This window comes from Pocillopora verrucosa, chromosome 1 (genome assembly GCF_036669915.1).
Source record: "Pocillopora verrucosa isolate sample1 chromosome 1, ASM3666991v2, whole genome shotgun sequence".
Taxonomy (NCBI): Eukaryota; Metazoa; Cnidaria; class Anthozoa; order Scleractinia; family Pocilloporidae; genus Pocillopora; species Pocillopora verrucosa.
Genome location: NC_089312.1, coordinates 19,013,423 through 19,024,283, shown reverse-complemented (window position 1 = coordinate 19,024,283; position 10,861 = coordinate 19,013,423). Strand labels below are relative to the sequence as shown.

The 10,861-nt window shown below is 38.6% G+C and overlaps 1 protein-coding gene across 1 annotated transcript; it reads right to left on the bottom strand.

Annotated features, from left to right (window-relative positions):
* Positions 1-190: 190 nt before the first annotated feature.
* LOC131788758 (polycomb group RING finger protein 3) lies at positions 191-9,388 on the bottom strand. The gene is made up of 9 exons (XM_059105847.2): positions 8,130-9,388; positions 6,944-7,040; positions 5,882-5,937; positions 4,108-4,209; positions 3,199-3,304; positions 2,392-2,416; positions 1,825-1,923; positions 1,248-1,328; positions 191-773 (listed from the first exon to the last, which is right to left on the bottom strand). The coding sequence occupies exons 1-9, from the start codon at positions 8,233-8,235 to the stop codon at positions 726-728; spliced, it is 720 nt and encodes a 239-aa protein (XP_058961830.1). The 5' UTR covers positions 8,236-9,388; the 3' UTR covers positions 191-725.
* Between the last annotated feature and the right edge of the window lie 1,473 nt (positions 9,389-10,861).

Genomic DNA, 10,861 nt, shown 5'->3' with positions numbered 1-10,861 from the left:
GTCAAGCAGAGAGGTGATGGGAATTAATAAAAATATAATTAGCGGGGAATTATTGGTTGATCTAATGCCAAATTCTCTGAACCAACATCATGAGAATTGTATGGCAGACAGTAAGGAGTATTACTAATGCGATTTGGGAGTGAAAGCGTTAAAAGAATAGGGGAGCCGGCAAAAAAAGAGGACAAAAAAATCCTGAAAAATATGTTTCTTTTTGTCTTATGCAACACGGAACAGTGACTACCGTGTCTAATGTACAATAAATATTTACTTCCATAATTTCAAATGCAATTATTCCTGTCAATTTCCACGGTCGACTCGGGCGTAAGAAGTAACACATTAACACGCAACTTTGTCATGAACGAGTAGGATACAATGAATACACAATGCGTAATACTGTAATAATACGTATGACAAGGTCATGATCATAATTTGAAACTTTTCATTTGGAAAACCTCAGCAATAAAATGTGATCTAAAATCGATAGATAAATTCATCATTGATTTAGCTGTGCTACGCCTTTTCTGTGGTTTGCTGGTCGAGTAGACTGAGAGCTCTGCTTGCCCGTCAAGCGCTAGCGCCTGTCAATTTACTGTACTCGCTGACTTGGAACATGTCTTCATTTATAGCTGTTCACACCACTGCTTGTCAGAAGATATTTAGAAGCGACGGTTCGCTCGAAATGGAGGCGTGAAGAAAATTCTCCGTCGGTTTGCGATGCATTGGAACTAAAATAACTTGAGACTTGGTCTATAATGAAGTAAGAGGGGACAGCCCTTAAAGAAAGTAAGTACAATGTATCAATCAAACTGTGCTACAAATGTTTATCAGTCTTCAAATGTAAGTAGCTTAAAGTCACCTCTTCCTTCAAGTAAGGAAGGTTACAGAGATGATATTTGTCCACGCTTTTGATCAGACGACGGATACGTAAGAATGGGGTCAGAGGTTTTGGTCAAAGTTAAAGTGGACGTATCATCTGAACAATGACAAAGCGTTCATGGTCATACGTTTGGCAAGTGGCAACGGCTACTAAGGACTAAAAACGGGGTTAAATAACCCGAATGATTCGAGACAGAAGACTGGAGATAGGATCCCCGTTCACCAGGTCCTATTTCCGTATAATGTGCTTAGTGGCATAAGGAAATCAATCCAATGTTTTTGGTTTACTTTGCATTATCACAAACAATCTTAACCAAATGTAACTTTGGTTTTGTGACCTCCCTTATTTAAAGGCATTTCTCTTTTCATACCTTAAATCTCCATCTCGTGACACAAATAAACTTAAGCGTGTGGTCCTTGCCAAGAATTTCGTCATTGCAAAGAATATCCACCTGCAATTATTAATAAGTCGTAGTAAATGCGCTTATTGCGGTTTAAACGCGTTTCTCAATCAAAACCGGAGAAAGAGAGGAGCAATTTTTAATACTTGTTAACAAAGAGAAGTAGATGAATGATGACGGCTCTCGTAAATGTACTTCCTCTCCATTGGACCTAGACCTAGAAAAGCTATCCTCAGCAAACCAAAAAAAAATTCTAAGATGCTTGGCAATAGTTATGGCCCATTTTCGACCGGCGTGATCGTCATTGATCATAGGAAACTGTCCTTGTTTTGGAGCGCGCGGGTTCTGATCACGCCCTGCCACGAACTTTTGTTGGAAATTGATGGATGTATCCAAGTTGTAATACTCTTTGCCTAGTTACTTGACTTCTTCTTGCAATGATAAATCTCTTCAATCGCCACAGATTCCCTTAGATTCCACTTAAAAAGACCAGCTATTCTAAGACCACGAATAATCATGCATAATCACAGAACAACGGTTTACTCACGTCTTTGTGGTCGTCCAGACTCAACTTCTTCGCGAGAAATTTTTTGAGATGTAACACAGTTGCTTGTGAGGATAGCCGTAGGTACTTGCGAGGTAACGGCTGCAGTGAACGACAATTGTTTTAGGCTCAAGTAGCAGGAGTTAAAGCACTAACTAAAAAGTAGCTATAACGTTTATTAGGAGTGACATTGGACTAATTATGAATCATTTGAAAAACAAACACCTACTGCAAGTGACAAATTACACTGCCAACTCCTAAGAGCAACTTCCAAATCGATTTTTGGAATGGCTATTTATCTATTTCAAGTTTACACTACAGACTTGTGACAAATATTTTTTCCGAGAACGGATATATATATATATATATGCAGTCACCACAGTTACAGAGCCTCCCTATAAAGATTGGAAACTTCATATGGACGACTCTGCACGTGCATACACGTGCTTTTCTCACACTCGTTCGCTTAGCAGGAGTACCTTGACCAAATCTACACAATTACTGCACAATCATGAGAGATAATGAGCTGGTAAAAGTATGGAACTCAGAAGATAAGGTTCTAAATAATACCTTCAGGGAATATTTTCCGTTTGCTCTGTAAAGAAAACAAGAGAAAGTTGAATTAGAGAATTTTCAACGACTAGATGAGTTTAGTATGAGCTTACTTCATCCTAAACTAGCTCGGTTCAGCCGAAGCTCTGATGTTCTTGAACACGCATATACTCGCATTCCAAGTTAGCACGCTTGATTCAGCTGAATCAGCCGCGTTCGTGAACATGCATGAACCACACTTGACGAAACTAATAACTGATGAAGCTTGTTTTATGCCTGTATTGGGTGTCGTTAAAACCTCTCCCAAAACCCAGACTAATCACAACGGTCAATCATGACAAAGATAAATATTCTAAGGAACCAATGAGAACTCAAACTAAGAACAAGCGAATTGCCATTGGTAGAGAGAGAGAGACAAAAGTTTTAACCACCAATAACAACGCGAGGAAAGTCAAACTGATCCCTGAATCTCGGATTAACCCTTTAACTCCCAAGATCTCTTTAGTAATTCTCCTTACTGTCTGCCATACAGTTCTTGTGATGTTAGCTTGCAGAATTTGGTATTAGATCACCTTATAATCCCCTAACTGATATTTTTCTTTATTCTCATTACTTGTTTGCTTGATATTGTATTGATATTGTAAGGAGAAATTCTGTCTTGGTCACTTATGGAAGTTAAAGGATTAACTGAGCTCTGTTCAGTGATAACTTCTGATCCAAAAGAGAAGTGGTTGTACTTCAATGAAAAGTTACGGAAGATAAAAAAAATAATGAGCTCGTAGTTAGTCCTTCAAAAACCGTTAGACGGATCTCATTTTTCAGTACCTGTAACATTCCATGCATATAGCTACTTGTTCATCCCCACGGTGGTAATCCTGATTTTCTTCTTTCTCGTTTGATGTACAAGATGACGATGGAGATGGGTTGTCAGCTATTAAAAAAAAAATATTGAAACATTATGATGCTTTTATTGACCGAGCAGGAGGGTCAGACGGGGAAATATTTGACTCGAGGTCATGGCGTACGGACTGAGCGCAATGTGTTACCGAAAGCCAAATATTTTCCCGTCCAACCCGACCTAACTCAGTCAATAGGTATTTGATCAATTGACCTCTCTTTTACTTTCTTCTTCTGTTTTCCATGCTTTTTACATCCCGTGGGGCGTTTCTCAAGGCTGTGCGGCTTTTCACAGCCCGCCTGCGCCATCGTATACGTCCCTCGTAAGAAAATTTTTTTAATCTATTAAGACAAAAGCGTGCATGGTCACAAGGGTCATGTGGTAAAAGAAAACTGTCACTGATTTTTCCCGTAGTGAACTTTGATCTTACTTTCACTCAGCATCAAAACGAATATCTAGAAAGTACAACAACGTGTTCCGTGCAATTCGTTGAGTTTGACGTTTAATAAAGTTATACCTCGAAGTGCATTAACGAAACGAACATGACCAGTTTGAGCTCTTTGGATGTTGCAGCATAGCGCTTTCAGATTAAGCTCTGTGATGAAACAAAAACCGTTCGATAATCGTTTCACGCACGTACGTTTACATTAGGAACTTGGTTGCTGCAGTTGTATCCAAGTTTCCCCATTTAATTCTGTGACAACCGCTTTCCTTAAGATAGAAACTCAGGCGTAGCAAAAAACAAAACAAAACAAAAACAAACAGACTGAATATGGAGTGTAGCACAGACGAAGTCAAAGGCGTAATAAGTGCAAAAATCCGTCTCGTTAACTCACCGTGTGTTTTAGTTAAATTCATGGCGTTGTATTCGTTTTGTTGTTCGCCCGTGCGGTACATAAACATGGCCACTTCAAATTCTTTCTGCCTTTGGAGCTCTCCTAACAAGTTAAAATTAATTTACATGAGTGACAAAATTTAGCCTTCAGAAATTCATCTCCTATTGAAAAAAAATGTTTAGAATCGTTTTCATTTATCAAAACCAAAAACGATTCGACGTGAAGAGTGAGGGATGGGTGCAACTCTAACCTGCCAAAAAAGGGGAATCGAAAATAAGGCTTTTAACCACTCGGTGGAGATTTAAGCGTCTCGACGATTTTTGTAGGAGACGCTCTGAAAAAAAAAATCATTTTGAACCTCGATAGGAGTTTTAAAACGGAAAAGCATTTCCAAACATTCCGACGGGTGCACTCATTTCGCCCTTCTCGTGAGCGAGGCAAGAAAACTTAAATTGTCGGTGAGATTTCGGGTTAAATTTTCGAAATCTTCAAATTTGATTTTCAGACTTTTGTAAGTCTGTATGGTTCTGCAATATCATAACTAGCGCGTGTTTGAGGCTTTGAGAGGAGAAACGGTCAAGTTGAAAAGGAAAGGTCCAAATGATCCCCTGATTTATTTTAGGGACTTCTTTTTTTTTAAATTCTGATTTTAGGAAATGCTTAACTCAAGTATTCGTAGATTAAAGTCTAAACCACAGAGATTATCCCTAAAATAAATGCTATCTCTTAGCTTTCTAACAACATCAAGTGCCATACCACGCAATCCACAAATTCGATCGAGAAATTTTGAGTGAAAAAAAAAAATGTATTTACCGCGTTTCGACCGACGTGGACGATTTCACAGACGGTCTTCTGATGTTGAGAACTGTTTAGTATCAGACTTGGCACATCATCACCTCAAGTGCAGCAGATAAGAATGAAAGAAATAAAGACCGGAAAAAGCGGCTTCTGAAAAGAAGCTGACCGCAAAGACACAAAGTCTTTCGTTTTTTTTATTGAAAACAATAGGGCTTGGTTATCCACCTTCATTCCTAATATGTTGCGGTTATTTCTTTTTGAACGCATGATTGATTGGAATAGAACCGAACGACATAGGAGAACGAGTTGTCCGTGGCACGATTGATTCCGGCCGGCACTTGCCTTCGTGTCGTGTTATTATCAACCCGAAAGAATCTTTCATCACTAATAGGTAGCAGTTTGATAAGTTTAAACGCCCGAGGCGATAATCAAAATATTTATCTTTCTGAAAGGTAAATTCTGAAATTGAAAAGACAGACAAGCCTTAAAATCACGTACGACTGTCCACTAACACTTTGCGCTCCAGACTAGGCAAAGTAGTTTCAAAAAGGTTAGATGCGATCTCCTTCCGTAAAATTGAGGAAACACAGAGTCACGATGCCAGGTTGCAGAATGGTTGGTCGAATAGGAGTGGCAAGAAGCGAAACACAATCATCTTTAACTTAAAAAATGAAAGTGATTGGTTCGTCTAAAGTTCCTCTAAAGTTCACTATTGACATATCAAGTGGTAACACTGATAAGTTATGCAAATACGTCTAAAGAAAACTGGAACGGAACTGCAATTAGCTTTAATGCCCCTTGACTGGGCTTTTTTTTAAATGGTGTTTGGGCTGAGCAGTATTCATTGACATTTTTTAAAAGCATTAAGGCTTGATATATATGCATCCCCGGAAAAAGGTTTCAAATTGTCTAAACATGATAGCCTTTGTGCTCTATCATTCGTAATATAAATAGGTAAAAGCATATAAACACTTACGTTCTTGAAGGCCTGGTACAAGCTTGTACACAATTTCCTGCATTGTACGATCGGCGCTGCAAATATTAAAAATTTTCCTTTCATTTTCGATCTTGTGTAGGAAAAAAAATTAGGAGAAAACTTTTATCAGAAAATGTGACGTTTCATCTGTTGCTGATTCACAGTTATCTCAATCAGTGAAAAGCTTACACCGTACTAGTATTGCCAGACGTTGAGGCAACTCACTTGAAGAAATTAATTTGTTCAAGTATCGTAATACTCATTTCCATAGAAAGTCGTATATTTTTAATGTGTTTCCTTTTTAATTTTCGGAAAGCTTTGATGCATACGTGGCAGAATGTACAAGAAACAACTATCAATTCCACCAGAGCCAAAAACGTCAAGGCTGATATTTCAGCACCAAGAGGATTGTTTCTCAAGCGAACAAGATACAGGACAATACGAGAACTTAAAATTTGAAAATAAAATGAAAGATACACATGTTTAGCCCGTAGAACGAGATAACATTAATTCAACTAACACAGCAGCGGAGTGTACACGCGAGTTCAAGCGTAAATACTTCTTGTTTCGCAAATGGTTGCTAGGTATTTTTCAGAACACATTATATTAACTGTGCTGATGAAATGAGTGTTGAGACACTGAGAAACCAAAGCAAAGCTAAAATTACTCTACTACAACAGAGTACACTTGACAAGACAAAAAAAATCATTATCATGTCATCAGGGACAATTCCATACTAAATTACTTGAAAATTCATTTGCAATTATGGAATCGGTAAATGAAATGACTCGATCACGCATAGAATTTATTATTGAATTAGTCTCGTTAGAAGTTTCTTGTTGAAAAAAAAATAAATCCGTCGAGCTGAATTGATCGTGCGGCAAATATAAATTCAGACGAAGGATATACTCAATCCAAGAAAGATTTGAGGAAGTTAATTAATTTTTGTCTGCAATGAATGTTGCATGTAATTTTGAGTTACTCGAGAAGCCCTTACCAGTAGAAGCACGAAAAGGGTCTATGCTTTTCGAGATTTTTACATCAATTCATCATTTTGCTTACCTGATATAGTTCATGGGGTAGCTTTGATGAATCACAATTTTGCAGGATGGACAAAAGTTTTCATCTTGTAAATGCTTTACGATGCAGCTTCTACAAACTGAAAACGATACAAAACATAACCAATAAACAAGACTCGGCTAAAATATAAACACAACAAATTTACAGTGAGGCGAGGGTAGAATTTAAATCTGATATCGGTCTCTTGTGGTGAGCACGGTAAAGATGCACTCTGTTCCAAGAGTGGGTAAGTATTAAAGCCCTCGTTAAAGAGGTCGCAGCAAACATAATTTAAATAAAGGTCCATTGTTTATTTTACCGCATCCTGGGTATACGAAGCGAAGCTTTTACACTGCTAATGATCTACTGAAATCTTCCACATAGCACGACCCACAACTGACTGAATTCTATAGACGGTGTCTCAGAGCTTCACCAACGCCTCGTTAAGGGGTGACATTTTACAGTGTAGATTTTAACTTCAATCATATGACCTGCCCGAGAACACACAAATTTGAATGAGTACATCTGTTCTACGGCTGGCCCCGACAGGCGCTATAATCACGTCATCTGTTCGGGTAGATTGGTTTAGACAGTTGTTGGCACAGCCAAACGCAAGAACGTTTGACGCACCACTACATTGAATCCAGTCCACAATATTAAAGATTGCCTTTCAAACAAAGAGAATCTAAACCATCACCACGAGTACACAATAAATTAACTACGACAAATGCCAATTTCACCGCGCAAGCGATGTGATATTAGGAAACAATAATCCCTGTGCTAATAGGCATTGCGATCGCAACCATCTAGACTGCGGTACACTAGCGTTATAATCTCAGTCGAGTCGTTTTGTTTCCGAGCAGCGAATCTTTGCTGTTCAGTTATAAGGCAAGCATATTTTGGGTTGATTTAAACATGGTATATTGTCTTCAAAAGCTTTTGTGTAGAAATCAAAAGCATTTAAACGCTAAACACGAACTTCACATGGTTTTACCGCCACGCTTCACGACCGATCTCGGTATGACCGCAGCTTTCTTTTGCTCGAAGCCATAGATCTACCTTCACTCCCTCCCTCGTTGCCGTCTGGTTGAAGTTTAAACAACCAAGAAGGTATAAACAACATAACTAAAGGACGTGACTCGATTTAAAAGGACAAGAAAATCACAAGTTGAGATCATGATATACTTACACGTGTGAAGGCACTCTGTGATGGTCGTAGCGTCGATTAGATACCCACTACAAATGCCGCAAGTAATGAAAGGATTTAGCTCTCTTAGCTTCACTGACTGATACATTTTGAAGCGATTAGAAGAGCAGTGGAAGCTAAAACGCTTCGGGCTTTCTAAATCTTGTCGTGGTAACACACTCGGTCGGTTATGCGAAACCACCAAGACTCACGAACGGCCCACTCTTTGCTCAATTTCGGCGAGATAATAGTGTTAATGAAGACTGATGTGGCAAATTTCTGTCAACACCTTAACTTCGGTCAAGATTTTTCAAAAACCCTTCCGTTGAGCCTCACAACAACGGCCAGAGAGTCGCAGAACGTGACCAAAGCTCGGCGCAAGAGTTTCGAACGATACAATTAGACCACACGTACAAACAGAGCAATAAGCCTCAGGGCAGATTTGTTGTGAGCGGTGGGCGGTCAACATAAAAATTATCCGATCATCAACAATATTCCCGAACAAAGAGAGCAAGCAAGTCTCTGGGGACCCTCACTTCACGTTGATCTCTTGAAACGAAAAGCGACTTTTCCACGTTTTTGTGAACGTGGTCCGCCGCACGAAGAAAATTGCTTTTAGAGCCGCCAATACACACGATCGACAATTTCCCTTGGCTCTTCCTGTCGGATCAAACCTTCGTTTAAAGTGTGAAAAGAACCAAGGAAGCTGCGAGAGACTTGTGGTCTCTTATCTCCAAGGCAAGAATCCTAGGCCTCTCAATAATGAACCAGTTTTCAATGGAAGACAAACAATGATAATATCTTTAGTGTTACTGAATATGAATACCGCTGTGGCTGGTGGCTGGACGTAGAAATACCTAGCCAATCTTGAATAGGCCTATTTACTCACGTTTCTCTCCTCGAGATGCGCGTTTGGCTGAAGTGTTTTTATGAGGCCCACGAGAATGTTCCCAGATACCGGAAACAGAGGATAGATGGCCTGTCAAAATTACTTCAATTGGCATGCATCAAATATCACAAGCTGACTGAAAGGATCGTAACACAACAGTACCAAAATGTGAAAGTACACTGCTACTGAGTACGAGCCTGCGAAAGTAAATGAATCTTATCACCTGTGCCCCAACATTCAAGCATAGAAATAAAAGCCTCATGGATCAATAAGGATGTAAACTTTATAATTCCTTCCCGGAGTGAAATGCGACACTGGTTGGTATAGTGATCGATCCTATTCTGAACGATGTGGACGTAACTCTAAAAGTTATTCCGCCATGATCTTATCTGCAGTGACTGTGGAATGTAAAATAAAGGAAACGAATTAGTTGTCTTCCGGTTGACAAGTACCAAGTAAATCTAAGTAAATCTGTCAATTTCAAGCTAGTTAATTACTTTAAATAGCACTAATATTCCCAACATTCTGGAGTTCCACACATCTAACGTTTATTCTTCACGTGATATAGCCTTTTGGAAAGAAGGACCATCAAACATGAAAAGGAACCGACAATACAGAATGCTTCCGTTTTTTGAGTGATTTTCCTATCCAAAGCTCTTTACCCAATATAAGTTAAGTGCGTAACGTACTGAAGGTTTTACGATGCATTTAGCCGTCGCTAAGAAATAGCAAACTTCAACAAACACATTGACATTTTCCGATTTGGTATTGCGACCTTCTTCGGATTAATTTGCACCGCCGACATTTGTAATTAAATTCTGTTTACAACTTTGCCCTGAAACGTCAGTTAGGTTCACTCAGATTATATCTCCATTATTATGTTTCGACTTTGCTTAATATATGACACACAATTGAAAACGCACATGTTACCAGAAGTATCTATGTAAAGCTGTTCAGCAGGTAGTTGTCTGTGGGTTGACAATGAAACTTGAAGAAACTGACTTTACTAGGACAGCGCTCGGACGCAGAGAACTTTATTCGTCGTGTTCACTTGTCTACTATTTCCATATTAAATATACTGGAATTTCTGCTTAATTGAGAGGCAATCAAATAAAACAGTGTCACAAATATCTGTCTAATACTAACAAGATATATACTGTGTATGTTTTCGGGTTATCGGTTGATGATCTCAAAACGAGCAATAAAAAGAGTCGTAAATTATTGGTAGACGTAACAATATCACGATGATAAATTAATCTTAAAAAAAAGAACTTCTGTAGATATAACAATATGCAGGTTTATGATGTTAATTCCTGTTCAATCAAAAAGCTTACGGTATAATCGGAGACTTGTAGCTGTTTACTAGGATGCATGTTGACCTAATCGTTAGCGGTTTTTCAATTGAAAGACGGTATTTTATAAAATATGGTCTTTAAATGACAATCTAAAGGATGGATGTTTGTTGCAAAGTAAACTGTGGGCCCTCATACTCTCTTCAACTGTTCCGATTACTATAGAGTACCATGGATTCGAATTTCAAATTCAGTGCATTGTTCGGTCAACATGACCCTTTAAATCCTAAGATCTGATTGTTAACCCTTTAACTCCCATGAGTGACCATGACGCAATTTCTCCCTACAATATCAGACGGATAAGTGATGAGAATAAAGAAAAATATCATTTTGGAGATAATTAGTTGATCCAATACTAAATTCTCTACACTAACATCATAACAATCGTATGGTTGAAAGTAAGTAGAATGATAAATTTGATCTGGGATTCAAAGGGTTAATTCTTCCCTCTAGCTGGTAAGCGTTAGTTGCGAGTTAGTTAGATGGATCAAGAG